A 14,791-nucleotide genomic window follows, 5' to 3' on the forward strand; every position below is an offset into this window, starting at 1 on the left:
AAAACTTTCATTCCTTGCCCTTTTCAAACAAAATTTTTACAACATTCTTTATGCTTTTCTGGTTATTAATTAAATTAACTGATTTCGTGTTAGTATATCTATAAAATGTGGCTCTTCATCTATCATGCTAGATGGAATTGAAATTTCGAAATGCTGGTTTCTGAGGGTAGGGGAAATAAAGCCGGAGTATGACCCAGAGTACTCGGAGAAAAACCCCTCGAAGCAAGGTCATCAAGAACCAACAAATAACAATTAACTTAACTCACATATGCCCTTAAAAGAAGGCCACGATTCTAAGTAGGAGGGCGTAAAATGGCTTCTGCTTATTAGCAATTGAGAATTTGAATACTTGAGCCGTTTGTGAAATGTTTCTCTCAAAGGAAGGGATGCTAGCCTTTGTACAGCCGACCCCTCCCCTCAAGGGGGTGGCTGTCCTTAGGCTAGAAGGGGTGCATGAAATAGCCCACCAGTGACATTTGTTTGATCAACTGTCAGATTCCGGCTCACTCCAAATTGTCTTGCATTTGCTTGAAAAACAGAAGGACAATTTACCTTATGTGAATGTCACTTGGGGCCCTATTCGACACACCCCTTCATAATGTGACTTTTATAGTATACATATTACAGGTCAAAATAATTATATTCAGGTTAAACGTTTTTAATCTCAGTTGATTCTTTATTTCCTTTGTCTCCTAGCCTTTGTTGTTCATAAATAAACCTAGGTTTAAAATGGTAACCTCAACTTAATTTTGACCTGTAGCATATATGTGGTTTATCAGGAGGGAAGTTTTGCATGGCAGTAGAAATTAAGCAAGCAACCATGGATGTAAGCCTACCAGGAACACATTATACCAACAGCAACCTAATAAGCCTAACAGGAGGTGGGGTGGGTGGGGGATAACTGGTTGCTGGTTGAAGTACTGTATAAAACTCTAAATAAAAAACGTGTATGTTTATGTATATATGTTTAGTACTGTTACCAGCTCTGGGAAACTGTGAGTAGTTTTAGTTTTCAGTGAAGCATTTAACTTCTAGATCAGAGGTAGAGCCATCAATAACTGGAAAAAAGTAGAGAGATTTTGTCACTGGATAATAGGGCAGCTATGATGTAGCTTAACAGAGTGCAAAGAAAGTCATGTCCAATAGCCGGGGGCTAGTGGATTTTGCTATAGGGCTAGTGATTTTTGTTCTTGACTTGACCAACGGGCAAGTGCTGTTTTTTGAGGAAATTCAAACTACAGAAGGATTGTAATCAATCCTGCTAATCAAAAAGGGTCTTGGGGCTAATTGAAATGACTTGTGGACTAGTACATGCTAGCTACAGCTTGCCTGCATAGCAGGCTGTAAAACTGACTTTCTTTGCACCCTGCTTAACGATCCAATGGACAAGAGAATTATGTGTGATCAATCAAGTCATACCTAAATTGTCAAACAATTTATTTTCCATGAGTACACTGCATAACAAAATGGTATAAGTGTCATAAAATGCTTCTTACATTGTCCCATTAAATACTGCCTACCATTATCTTGTTGAAATCTACCACACTAGTGTTCTTCTAGATCACATTTTGCTTATAACCCCCTCACGGTGTTCTTTTTGTCTTTTCTTTACTAATCCTTTCAATGTTATCATAAGAACTATTCATCAATTTATTCATTTCATCAAGTTATATCAAGAACACAAGGAACTGTTGCTTAAAAAAATGTAATAAGCTTCAGTGGTGTAAATAATAAAAAATTGTATTATTTACCCCCAAGGTAAGACCCTTGCATGTGTTTCCAATGTATAAGATAAAATTAACATAGATAAATGCCAATAATTAAAGTTAATGGAGCTCACTTCACAGTGAGGGTTTAAAAATAAGAAATGGGAACAATTCTGAGCATAATTAACTTTTCTTGAATTCCTACCCAAGCACTAAGACTGATGAAGGTTTATTTGACATTAATTTATAAAAAAAGAAGCATAATACTGTACACATAAAATTAATTGTTAAATAATAATGATAAAAAACAACAGTGCCAAACACTGCAAGAGAACATTAATTTTCACTAGTAATGTTTTACACTTGGCCCTTCATTTACATTACTGGTAAATAATAACATTTAAAAATTGTTAATACTTTACTAAGTATTTCATTAAAACCTGACTTCCTTAACAAACCATCAAACCTATATCCCTCAAATTACTGTTCAATGTAAGTTCAATTCTCCTCAAACTTTTTCTCATAACCTACCTAAAATAGCGGTAATGGTGTTGAGAGGAGAACAAGGTTGAAAAAATGAGAGGGAACTGATGAGTTGGGGAAGCGACAGGAAAAATTCCTTCTCTGTCCCTTTTTTATTCATTTGTTTCAGTCTGCTCTTCACTTCACACAACTCCTTATCTTACTCTTTTCCAGTTCTGAGCCCGTGAAGAAGTTCAGGGTGTCTGGCAATTTTGTTTAAAGTAAATACTTAGATTTCCTTGTACACCCAAAAGTGAAGTTAAATCGTAACAGGCCACAACTGCTGCAAGAGCAATTACTAGCCCAATGATTATTTTACGTTACTTTGTTACTGTCAAACTTAGAAAACCGTGAACACCTGAAAAATTTCAGGAATGTTGATTGTGTACTGGCCAATCACAATAAAGTTCAGGATACGCAAGCAAACCTCAAAACCACAAATTAATTACCATTGCTGTTTGCGGTTTAGTTATCTCGCACCTTATTGGCTTAGTTCTTGCAACACAATAACATTCCATAAATTTTTTTGGTGTTCATGGTTTTGTGAGTTTCACAGTAAAACCACGAATGTATATGATTTTAATTAAAAGCAGAAAATTATTTGCAAACTCATGGCACTCTCTGGCTCAACCATGACAGTATGTCATTTATTACAAGTGCAGCATCTTCCTTTGGCTCATTTAGAAGCTTGTGATAAAAACCAGGGTAAATCTGTGAGGAAATAAAAACACAAATTTTAATATTTTTTATAGTTTTTACTGCAGTGGCAGATTCAGGGGAGGGACCCAGGCCCCCCCCTCCTTCAACTTATCAATTTTTTTTTGGAGACCACGCCCCCCACTTATCTCAGGGTCTGGATAAAAATTGAACGGTTGTCGACGGAGGCTACTTTTCACACAACAGCTCACACAGCGAAAATGTAACCTCTGCTCGCAGAGTACTGTGATCAAAGGGCCCAGTCAAAAATTACTCTGGTTCCATGTGAATGTATCCTTTAAGTCTGTGGGTCAGTTATTACAGGTGTCATCAGAATACATAAAAACCACTTTATTTAAGACAAATTAGTAATCATTTTACCATTACCTTTATAGTCTTATCTTTGCTTGCTGCCTTTTGTTCCAGCATCGTTGATCCTTCAACCATTGCAAGCTGGTCAGCATCACCATGACACACTAAAAATGGCCATTCAATCCTTGGTAAATTGTGTTTCACTTTTTCCATCGCATCATGCATGGACATTGCCCACTTGGCTTTCAAGCCACCTTTCCACCCTAAAGGATCCATACTTAAAGTTGCAACCTTTCAAAAACAAAAATGCAAAGAGGAAGTCACATAGGAACTTCTGGACAGAGATATACATGTTATGAATATATTTCATTTCCCACTGGACTTACATGTATGGTGTACTCTTTTAGCCTATGTGTTGCCACACCCTTTACCCAAAAAGGACATTTTTCCTTTCTCCAGGGATTGTGTGATTTCATGTAGAGTAGGTCTCAGTTTGAGCAAAATGAGATGTGTTCCCCAAAAAAGTTACTAGTCGTAACCATTTAATGCAAGATTCATCTTCCAAATTGCCTTGTAATTTTTTACAATCTATAATCTACAGTCCAGTCTGAATACAATAACATTATCATTATTATTTAAATATTCATACAGTAACTCTGTTTTTATGATGAAAGGGGAAAAAATTATTGTTCTGAGCACTTTCATTTTAGAATACGATCACTCAAATGTAGACTTAAGAATTCCAGTCACAAACTTTGAACATATTTTCTACTTTTTTCACTTAAACTAACCAACAGAATGACGAACATGACAGTCTCACCTGGTCAGGATCCCGACTAAGAGCAGAGTGATTCTCAGATCCAACTACTTGATATGAGGGTGCGATATGTGATACTATCTTCCCTAAAAATATCTGATAAATACAAGATAAGTTAATAATACCTTGTCTTCACCCACATTTACATTTCTCTTTGTCTCCACGCTGAAAAACTTAATGGGTACTGATGGATGTACCTGCTCAGAGCTCTACTATAGCACAGGTCACAATTTCTTAAAATAATCATGACCAGTCATGTCCAGTACTGCCGCACTGTGACAGACCATTAAGAGCAGTTGACACATCATATACTCTGTACAAACCGACAGGATTTTCCAGAAAAATCAAAGGTGAGGGGAGAAAGATTCAAGCAGATGATATCAGATCACATCAAAAGGAACAGAACACCTGTCATGCAGCGCAGCCATGCGTGGTGGTAGGCTAGGTATGAGAGCAGGGTCACATCCCTTCCATTGGGGGAGTCCTCCATCAAAATTGTAATTTTGAGGTCCCAAAAAGTGCATGTTCAGTAAGTATATTAACCCACAGCTTTGTTTCACATGTTTCTTATTGTCAATCAAGAGTTTTGAGGAATAAATACCATTGATAACATTATCCCACTAAAAAAATTATCATTTTCTGTGAGTAACTGGTGTAGGTGTGATTTTCTTTTGGGGACATTCCAGAGAACCTTTATTAGTTTAAGGGAGACTTACCATGCAGGGCGTGGCAGTTTCTGGATTTGCTAAAATTGCAGGAGCACATAGTACAGTTCCTGCGAAGAAATGTGGTCTTTCCATAGCGCACAGGATTGCAATGGTGCCTCCCTAAATAAAACAGGGTTTTATAAAATAATATAAGATAAACTAAGCTGTCATTAAACAGCAGTAAATACGTAATACCACTCACAGATGTCATGAACTTGCTTGATGTTCTGAGTGCAAGTTGGGGAATACATACTGGCACTGCAAATATAATGTTATGGGTGACCATTTACAGCTGTAAACGTAACTGCTTTTAAAAATTAACAAAACCCAGCCCTGATCATGTACCAATCAATCCTTACACTTTTATAGACTGAAGTAGAGGGAAAAGGTAACTGTTACTTAATTTACAGGTGTAACATTTTTACAAATAATCAACTACGAATAATGCACTTGCCATGGAGTGACCAAACAAAAAGATGGGTAATCCAGCATTGTTCAGTAACACCTCATCAATGTGCTTTAACACATCAGCGACATAAATACTGAAGGAAGAAATCTGTACACGTTCACCTTCACTTCTGCCATGACCCACTAAAAAGGCAAACAAAGGTGTGAAACACTTACATAAACTTTTATGGACTTCAAGGCTATCATTTTTGAACCTGGTAGTTTTAAAAGGGGAAAAGAAAAATAGGAAAAACGAAAACGGGGAGAAGAAAGTAGGAAAATGGAAAGAGTACGAAAGTGGAAAGAAAGAAAGAAATAGGGTGGTAAGAAAATGGAACTGAAAATGTGATAATGGGAAGAATGGGAAGAAACAAGAAGAGGGACAGAAGGATGACAGGAATGGAGTAAAACAGAAGGATGAAGAGGAAATGGAAGGAGAATGAGAGGAAAGATGAAGTCAGTGAGAGAAAGAACAAAAGAGAATGGAAGAAAGAATAGCAAACCACAAACCAAGAAGTATTCTGACGAAGGAAAAGAAATATACAAGTTTACATTTAAGGGTAGTAGTAGGAAAGAACAGAAAAAAAATTAAAACAGGTGAGTAAAATATGAAGAGAAAATAAGAAGAAACCTGGTGAAGGGAGACGGAGAAGTAGACAAATGAAAACAAAAGAAGGAAAGAAAGGAAATAAAGAAACTGAAATAGTTGCGGGCTGGAATGAAACAGAAACAAGACAGTCATATCAATATTTACTAAAAAGCTGACAAAATTTACCATGATCATGTGCAACAACAAGAAATCCTTGCTTAGCTAACACTTGCGCAAATTCCTCATATCTTGAACAGTGCTCTCCAACTCCATGATTCACAAATATCAATGCACTAGATTATATCAAAACCAACAAGTTAGTGTGAAAATAAGAAAGAGGAATAATAATTTAAATGTTAAGCACATTATATATACCTACATAGAAAGAGAGGATAAACCTTTTTTTTTCATTTTTTTTTACAAGCTTTTGCCTCGCTTCAATTTGTTAGGAGATATATATATATATATGACAAACAGGCTTAAATGTCAAAGTTTTTTTTTCCTTTTTTATGGCATCATAGAAACTGCGGATCAAAGCCGCGACCACGATTTTGAGAACAGACCTTTCGAGCCAACGAGTTCAACGCCTGCTAATTTCTTACCACCAGAAACTGCACTCGACAGCCCTTAGGAAGAGAATGAGGGTGTGGATCGTGGAAGGAGCACAGTACGCGATCTACAGGCACACTCGGCAGTTAACCTACCGAGGTTGCGTATCTCTTAATTTCCAACATTTGGAGAACAATTTGAGGCCCTTGGAACTTTCCACTGAACCTTCTTCAGATAAAACTTCGACTTCCATTCAGAGAATCAGTCACACACGCAAATGTCATCCGTCCGCCATTTTCTGCCCATAGATAAATGGTAAACGGAGGACTGGACCCAATGTAACGGTAACGCAATATGTCGCTCCATGTCACGCTACTCCGTCTACTACTTTACTCTTTGCAAGGTATAGCGGTTAAATAAAATTAAATGTAAAGCCACTTGTTGCTGTTTTCTGCCTTTTTTGTGAAGTTCAATTGACAGTTAACATCATCCTGACCTGATTTTTTTCTCAATAATATGCATGGCAAGGACAAGATTTTGGGTAACCATAGATTCTCTAGCTGGGGAGGTGTGGGGGGGGGGGAGGGGGGTGTACTCCTTTAATGGCCCATATGGGGAGGCTCTGCTTGAAAAGGGTACCTTTTTCAGGCTTGAGGTATATAAAAGAGTGAGGATTTCACTAGTTGAAGTATATGATTGGGTAGGGAAATCAGTCATTGCGATCTGTGAAAGGATCTAAGAGGGCTAACAGGGACATAAGGAAGATGAGAAAACTTTAGTTTAGGTTTATTGATTTATTCATATTCAGAAGAATGTGTATTTACAGCAGGTAAAAGGGAAGAAACATTCTAAACTAATACGTGAAAGGGGTACCATACATAAAGGGGTATAAGAAAGGGGTACCTTTTCTGTCCCCGTATAAAATATTATTGAGCCCCTCCCTCAGGATAAACTCTTTAAAGAGGCCTATTTTACTTCAAAATTACATAGCACCATCCAGTTCTGACTTTTGGCAGTCAGCATAAGGGATAGCTCTCACAGGGGGTGGGGTGGGGGGTCATGGGCACCCCCAGATCCCCTAGCTATACCCCCTACTCCTTCAGAGAAAGCTGTTTCCAATATTTCTTTATAATAATTATTATTTATTATATACTTTATATTTACAAACACAGAATTAAATAAGTAGCTTTTCATGAAAGTTTCTCAACTGCATTTTCTAGCCACACACAAGCCTCTGCAAAGTTTTCATCCTGAACTGATTGGCAGAATTCCAGCAAGGCTTGGTATCGTTTCTTTATGTCAAATCCAAGACAGGACTTCAACTTGTTAAGGCAAACAGGACATGTGAACATTGGCCGTCTGTTAGATTCCTCTAGATGGTTACTGCCATTCATAGCACAAGAGAAGTAAACACAGTGTTTCAGGCAAAATAAATGGCTTATTTCATGCGTCATCACCTTTAGAACAAAAAATAGAACAGTCTGAGTTTAATTTAACCCTTTAAGTTTCACAAGCGACCAACATCAATTTTCTCCCAACAATATCCATACATCATCATGAGAAATCCTTGTGAGAATAAATAAAATGAACACCAATGGAAAATGATGTTTCAATCTTTTATTAAATTCTCTCAACTTTTTTTTTTTAATGAAATGTAGGGAATCAGTCTGGAGAATTTGCACGTGGATCTGCTACTGAACATCCTCCAGAGGATGTGCGGGATGAGAAAGCAATGATTTTGATGACTGAATCACTGATGATGACAGGATTTCATTTTGAAAAGAGTTACTTGTAAGACTGAGGTTGCAGATCCTTAAAATAAATGGACCATCCCTTTTGGAAATTAAGCAGGTTAAAAAGGACAATTATTATTCCATTACAAAATGGCTATAAATGAACGAAAATTTTCAGATAAGTAACTCAAATAAGATCTATAATGTAAGGGATGATTCTTGAGTCATCTTTGGTCTTTGACCACTGAACAGACCAATGGGTTTGGGTCTCTAAAAGTCCACTTTTTTTGGTCTGTAACAGACAGCAAACGTTGTCCCCTGTAACTTCTGCCCCTCGACCGTAGATTAAGGAAATATAAACAACTTCCAGGAAAATGATGAACTACCTTACAACTACGCCACAGTACTAGAGTACTTGTGCAAGGTGATTTATTAGCAACAGAACGAGGTTCGTAGAACAGTGGATCGTATCTTGCAAAGCTGAACACACCGACGCCAGCTCCAGGATTTGCCTGGCCAAAGACAAAGTTCCAGCTTTCATTTGGATACAGATCAATCATGGTGATTCCAACAACACAGAATGCTCCTCGAGGCCATTTTGATTGCAAGTATTTGTACACATCGGGGATAAACAGCTGCAAATGGCCACAATGCCTACGAGTTTTACATTTGAGCTTGTTTATAGAGACTGAGGGCAGAACCACAACTTGATAACCTGAAAATGAAAATATGTTACTGAAGGCTGGTTCACAAAAGCAAAAGTCACACGCAGAGTTGTGAGAGCACTTCTGACCTAGTGAAAATAAGACATTGAAGTCGTAAGTACAGCGAAATCGACATTGTGAGAATCAGGAACATTTCCAAATTTTCGGCCGACCCCGCTTATGACTCCGTTGCTTACTGCACTTTGCAAAACGAAACCATAAGCCGCTTACAATCTGGTAAAAACAAGATCATTGGAAGCAGAAGTGGAAGGCCATAAACTGGTCACGGTGACTTTTGATTGGTTTATTAGTCCTTCCATTTCTGCTCACTCAACAACCTACAGTACTTCACCCAAGATGGTCAGTGACAGCTAGAGTCATAAGCAGAATCGGAAAGTTGTCTTTACTACATCCTAGTGCTCTGAGTCTACGCTTCTGATTACAACTCTGACTCCGGCTTACTTGTAAAACCAAGCCTGGCCTGGTCCTACTTTTGCAATCATTGAAGAGCTCAAGCCTAGCCTGTGTACAGACGTCTCCCCTCCCTCAGGAAAATATCGGGAGAGGAGACGTCATTTTTCCTGAGGGAGGGGGGACGTCTGTACACAGGCGACTCAAGCCAGCATTCGAATTCAGGAAAACCACAGCAGAGGCATTTTTTCTCTGGAAAAAATGTAAACAAAACTGAAGAGTTCTTGCAAGCCAATTTCGGTCGTCAGATCAACAAAGCTCACCAGTGAAGAAAGCAGCTGCAAAACGTTGAAGCAAGGACAAGAAACTTTCTTTGTTGCTGCTCTTATCAACGTCTACTTCAGACTCCGTCCATTCATCGCCTAGAGGTACAAGACATATTTTGTTGTTTTGACTGGCTGCTGTAACGACTGATTGAAATTTCCGCGACCAAGCTGCGTGTGACTGTTGCGTTTCCGTGTGTGAAGAAAGCCACGCATCTTCGTCCGGAGTAGGCAGCGGAGGGAACAGCTTCTTGTCTTTGATCCCCTCGGTTAGGAAGGCTTTTTCTTTCTTTGAAAGCTGCTGTAAGTTGCCAAGGTCGCGAACTGTGGTGGTTATAAATGATGATGATGATGACGATGATGATTGTGATGCGGTCGCCATATTGAAACAACCGAAACCACAGGCAGCCCAAGCTCAAGTTACGATTAGAAAGTCGGTTTCAAGTTACAGGCGACTATGAGAAGTAAAATACTGAGGTCTGCGAAAGCTAAAGATCATGATACTTTACCTTTTCCTCTTTAAAATGAATAAAGGAGACTTTGATGTATTCCTGTGTTTTTTGGTGTGAGTCATCGACTTACTCGTTTCGTTTTTTTGGCTGTTATTTGTACTAAGTTTAGGTGGCTCGTACCAGTTTCCCTTTTTTTACCTCCCTGCCCCACCCAACCCCTCCCGCCTCCTCCCGCCCCATTCAGACCCTGTGAGCGCGGAACGTTCGTTACTCACAGCACGTTAGGACAGAAAATTCTTGACGCGCTTTAAATTTTTCGCTACAATAATGATGCTCACGACGATAGGGATGTAAACAAAGTTCATTGAAGCGAAGCCATGTGACGTTAACAATGTTAAAAAAAGAAGCGATGAGTATAAGCGATGAATAGGCGGTATACAAGAAGAAAGCGATGTACAAAGCGGTTTCGAAAACTAAAAAATAAATACAGCGAAAACCATAATCAAACTAACTAGTAGCCTCCCCGCAGACGTCCTTTGGGGTTCGTTTGTCACGCATTCATTTCTCCCCCACGGACCGTGGGGGAGAAATGAATGCGTGACAAACGAACCCCAAAGGACGTCTGCGGGGAGGCTAACTAACTAGAAACTACCTTCAAACTACGAAAACAAACTTTGGATTTCATTAACACGATGCAAAAAAGGCCGTTATAAAACGTAACATGCACGAAGTGAAAAGACTGTACTTCTGTGTCCGCGTTAGGGATCTCACAGCGCTGAAGTTGAGCCTTGCTTTAATCTTAACGCGATGACACGTTGACTAGAACTGAAAAAGTTTCATGAGCACGTTCGACAATGTTAACTAATACAAAGGATCAGGGACACCCAACCAGAATATAGTTCAAAACCACTTAAACATAGCATTGTTAAACGTATTTTAGTATTTAAACGGTAGATATAGGCATATTTTTATCCCCTAGAAATTTTTCATCTGTTCGGATTTCCTAGCTGAAAGTCTAGTGATCCGAAAATTATAGGAATCAAAACTTACCTTTTCGAAAATTTTAGCCAGAAAAAAGGCTTCCGAAAATTCTAGGTGACCTTTTTAGGGTAAAAATCCGTTAAGAATAGGCAAATATATACCATTTTTTGGATGTTCGAAAATCCTAGGAGAGGCAGGCAAGCAAGAAATTTTACAAGAAAAGTTTGGAAAATTCTAGATCTCAAATCGTCTTCCGAACAGATATTCTTCCGAAAATTGTCGTTGGGTGCCCCTGAAGGATAATAGATTTCCTTGTTTGTAAATCATACGTAGGCAAGTACACTGTATCCGCAGCAAAAACCAGAAATACTGCGAAATTAATGACCCCGCAAAGACTGACTGCTGCCAAAGCTTGGGGCAAAAAATAAAACTTTATTGAAACAAACGAGGGAAAAGGAAAAAATACCCGTGGGAGGGTAGGGTGGGTAAAACAATCGGAGCGAGACCGCAAATGACCTTTGAAATGACAAGCGTGCGATCTTATGCCCCAGAAAAAATAATCGTGCATGAAAGCGACATCAGCCCCCAGTGACTTATTGACATGCTTCGGAGCGAGACCGCAAATGACCTTTGAAATGACAAGCGTGCGATCTTATGCCCCAGAAGAAACTTAACACTGGCAAAAGACAGGCAGGGTGTGTACCTAATTAAGTGCTTTGACAAATGCCAAAACCAGAAGATAAATAACCCAAAAGAAACTGAAAAGGGCTTGAAATGAAATACGAAAAACCAGAAAATAGTTGGCAGTAACAGACCCCCTTATATGCGTCTAGTTTAATGATATTTGCCGATGGCGTCTTGTTGGAGAGGCTGAATGTTCTGCTGCTTTACCACGCTACTCGTTTAAGATGACGGCAATTGTAAATTATCTTCAAAGGCGTATTTTCATCGCCAATCGTAGCAGAATTCAGAACATTTGGGATCGCACGTTCTCAGCCAGAATAAATCCCGAACAACTCAACTGGCGCCTCGCGAAAGCAAGTGATTTCGACGACGTCGTTAAGTTGTCGGAGGGAATTTACAATGGTTACGACTTCATTCCAGTTGTATTTCACCAATGGCTTAAAAGGGGAAATGTAGCCATAATGATGCTGTATGCGGACAAAAAACTCATTGGTCTTGAGGCAGGCCATATTGTTGACGGTGGGAAAACGCTTGTTCGTCGCGGAGGACGCATCGCACCTAATCTTCGTGGACAGGGTCTATTACGAAAAATGGTACCTGCATGGCAGCAATATGTATCAGCAGTCTTTCCTAAAGTCTCCAGGCAAAGATTTTCGACTTTTGTGGAAATCAAAGCTAAAGGCGTAAGCCCGTTTAAAAAAGTTCTCGAGCGTGATGAGCTGTCCTATTTCGTGGAGGAAAAATCCAAAGAAAATTTCGACAGACGTGATATTTATTCCCGGGAGGTGCTCTGTGTAGACAGTGCTGCAACAAAAGAATTAGAAATAGAGTCGTGTACCCAAGAGTATTTCTCCGACGTTATCCTATCTTCTGCCGAAACTCAGAAGTTGTTCCCCAACAACACACTGGTATTTGACTGGTGCCCGTATGAGCCTCTCCGATCAAATATCGAGTTAATCCCGGAAAAAAACCACCGCCTTTACTTTTTCGTAGGGAAATGTTTCATCAAAGGCTGCCTGAAATCTTTTAGTTATGGTGTTCACACACAGACAGTGATAGCAGAGAAATGGGAGGCCACAGTTTACACTGATGATCCAACTGTCTTTGAAGCTCATCTTCTGCATCAGTTCAAGGTTGCTCGTAAGATCATCGAAGGCAAATTCACCTTCTTTTCAGTTCAAGATAGAATCATGACACTATTTGCTCGAAGGGTACTGGGGGAAATATTGTAGCTGAAAGAGGCCAATTTTCTAAACGACGAGACTATGAAAGTGTATGAAAGACCTTTCATTCGTTAACAAAGGTTATTTTGATTAAGGTGTCTGTTAATCATTGCCGTACCGTAAATGGAAACTGTATGTTTGTATTTGAGATAGCCTGCTTGCCCTTTCGACGCCTGCTACGCAGACTATATTTGAGATCTGTGGGTACTGAATGTATCGTACAGTCAAAACAGGCCATCAAGAGCACTCCCGTATAGATTCTATATTTTAAGAATTCATTATTTAAGTTGAAAATTGAATTCGTTTAATCTTTTCTAATTTTAGATTCATATTTTTATTCTTGCATAAGTAATGAGCTGTTAATTTCAAGGCCTGGTAACTAAAATTTCAGTCACGGCTCATTCGATATAAGTGCTTTCATACAAGGAATATTATTCAACGAAAGTTTGAAAGATTTTTAGTCGCTGGTCAGAGAAGTTGCAGTGTAAAATTCAGTGCAGAAATGCAGATTAGAATTTTATGCCCCCTATCAGACTGGGAGCGAACTCAATTTTCAAATGATCAGTTCCGGCTTTAATAGAGGTTAATAGCATCTTTAAGGGTCGCTCAGTATATAGATTGTATTTCATTAAGTGTTTCAAGTTAATAGGCGGGTGCTGGCCCTTCTTATGTAATCTGCAACAAGAAGTAGCCAATGTTTTATAGAAATTGTGTGTATATATTTCTCCTCCTGACCAAGTTGTCAAAGCAGAGAAGAACAGACACACCTGCAGACAAAGGACCAAACGGTTTCCTAGAGTACCGTAAGAGAATTACAATCGTTTTGGAGGGCCCGGGTCAGGGGCATACGGGATTGGTACTTTTTATTATTATCATCATTTTTTTTTCGTCTGCGTTTTATTGAAATTCGTCTTCGTCTCATATTAAAAAAAGCATAATAGAAAACTTGACGAAATCCAGTCATCGTGACCGGACGCTAAGTGTGCCAAATCTTTACGCCAGACACTAGGACCCATTCTTCCTTAGTTTGTGAAAGAGACGGGGAACATCCCCCCTTTGCGCCGTGCGCGTCCCCCAATTAGGCAAAGGCAAACTGTGACACCCTAAGGACAAATCATGATTATTTTACCCCACCTCACATGATAATTTTTTTAATTTCAATAGGTACAGTCGCTTTGTCTTGTTTTTATTACGAAGATGTGGAGCTGCTTTGTTCCACTACTCAGCACAGATTTTATGCAAGGTTAAATGTTATTAGGCGTATAATCTTCTCTTTAGACAGCATCGTTTTGTATGAATAAACACCTTCGCTTGCTATAATGTGTGTAGCATCGCATTTACACCTGAAACTGATGCATACTTTTGAAATGCTTCTTTCAAGGGTAATGTTTATCATTGGGCTTTTGTTTCTTTATTCTCTAAAGCTTTTCTTACCCGACTCTCTTTGTAAAAGGGATGGATAGAAACTGTAAAAAGAGCAATAAATGCTGGAGAATAAACAATGCAGTGTCGTTAAAACAATTAATTATTACGAACATTTTGCTTTGTCCTTGGGGGAAGAAAGCTCGCTCTTACATTTTCTCTAAATTCAACTGGCTTAATACAGACACCCCGTTAATACGGCAATTCCTATGGTCCCTGGTGTCCGCTTTAACGGGGTTTGATTAAAGTAGCTTATAACAATAAAAAACGGCCAAAAATAAGTTTTGTTTGTCATTCTAAATGGCAAATCACAAGACTTTAATCAATCCTTTTTATAGCGTTGAACAGAATAGGAGAAGTGAACTAACAACATTCATTTTGGCCACAAATGAATACAACAGGTTTCGCATTTCAAAATTATTAGGAGTAGCGGAGCCGCTTTGAGTCCAGATTATTTAGCAAGACAAGCAATACCGTAAAATTCCGAAAATAAGCCCCGGGGCTTATATTTTT

At 38.9% G+C, this 14,791-nt stretch overlaps 3 protein-coding genes across 4 annotated transcripts; 1 reads left to right on the top strand and 2 right to left on the bottom strand.

Moving 5' to 3' along the window:
- Nucleotides 1-1,447: 1,447 nt before the first annotated feature.
- Nucleotides 1,448-6,653, bottom strand: LOC140922783 (monoglyceride lipase-like). Of its 2 annotated transcripts, none has more exons than XM_073372806.1 (7): nt 6,501-6,653; nt 5,983-6,089; nt 5,215-5,351; nt 4,770-4,880; nt 4,057-4,149; nt 3,312-3,527; nt 1,448-2,939 (listed from the first exon to the last, which is right to left on the bottom strand). In XM_073372806.1, exons 1-7 carry the CDS (start codon nt 6,596-6,598, stop codon nt 2,838-2,840), a joined length of 864 nt encoding a protein of 287 aa, XP_073228907.1. In that variant the 5' UTR covers nt 6,599-6,653; the 3' UTR covers nt 1,448-2,837. The 2 variants fall into 2 exon arrangements, with proteins under 2 accessions (XP_073228907.1, XP_073228906.1); XM_073372805.1 differs by having other exon boundaries at nt 1,449-2,939; nt 4,770-4,876; nt 5,211-5,351.
- A 633-nt stretch (nt 6,654-7,286) lies between these two features.
- On the bottom strand, nt 7,287-9,928 carry LOC140922873 (archaemetzincin-2-like). Its single transcript, XM_073372907.1, has 3 exons — nt 9,517-9,928; nt 8,465-8,793; nt 7,287-7,802 (listed from the first exon to the last, which is right to left on the bottom strand). The coding sequence occupies exons 1-3, from the start codon at nt 9,896-9,898 to the stop codon at nt 7,536-7,538; spliced, it is 978 nt and encodes a 325-aa protein (XP_073229008.1). The 5' UTR covers nt 9,899-9,928; the 3' UTR covers nt 7,287-7,535.
- A 1,777-nt stretch (nt 9,929-11,705) lies between these two features.
- On the top strand, nt 11,706-13,262 carry LOC140923330 (histidine N-acetyltransferase-like). Its single transcript, XM_073373425.1, has one exon. It carries the CDS (start codon nt 11,858-11,860, stop codon nt 12,863-12,865), a length of 1,008 nt encoding a protein of 335 aa, XP_073229526.1. The 5' UTR covers nt 11,706-11,857; the 3' UTR covers nt 12,866-13,262.
- Nucleotides 13,263-14,791: the final 1,529 nt, after the last annotated feature.

This window comes from Porites lutea, chromosome 13, assembly GCF_958299795.1.
Source record: "Porites lutea chromosome 13, jaPorLute2.1, whole genome shotgun sequence".
NCBI lineage: Eukaryota > Metazoa > Cnidaria > Anthozoa > Scleractinia > Poritidae > Porites > Porites lutea.